We start from the raw sequence: 243 nt of genomic DNA on the forward strand, positions 1-243 counted from the left end.
GCAGCGCTGGGGTGAGGGTGCAGGGCCAGCGCCCGTGCCGTGTGTTCGCCCACCCTAGGCCGCCAGGATGGACGTGTTCATGAAGGGCCTGTCCATGGCCAAGGAGGGAGTCGTGGCCGCCGCGGAGAAAACCAAGCAGGGGGTCACGGAGGCGGCGGAGAAGACCAAGGAGGGCGTCCTCTACGTCGGTGGGCGAGGGGCGAAGGGCGAGGGGCGAAGGGCGAGGGGCGGGGCTGCGGGAGG

General features: G+C 71.6%; 1 protein-coding gene across 1 annotated transcript in view; it reads left to right on the top strand.

Annotated features, from left to right (window-relative positions):
- SNCB (synuclein, beta) overlaps positions 1-243 on the top strand; it is a 39,791-nt gene that overhangs the window by 21,902 nt on the left and 17,646 nt on the right. The window contains exon 3 of the mRNA XM_005865508.2: positions 59-188. Coding sequence (XP_005865570.1) covers positions 68-188 — 121 coding nt within the window. The 5' untranslated portion in view covers positions 59-67. The remainder of the gene's footprint in view (positions 1-58; positions 189-243) is intronic.

The sequence above is a fragment of the Myotis brandtii genome, unplaced genomic scaffold (genome assembly GCF_000412655.1).
Source record: "Myotis brandtii unplaced genomic scaffold, ASM41265v1 scaffold208, whole genome shotgun sequence".
Lineage (NCBI taxonomy): Eukaryota > Metazoa > Chordata > Mammalia > Chiroptera > Vespertilionidae > Myotis > Myotis brandtii.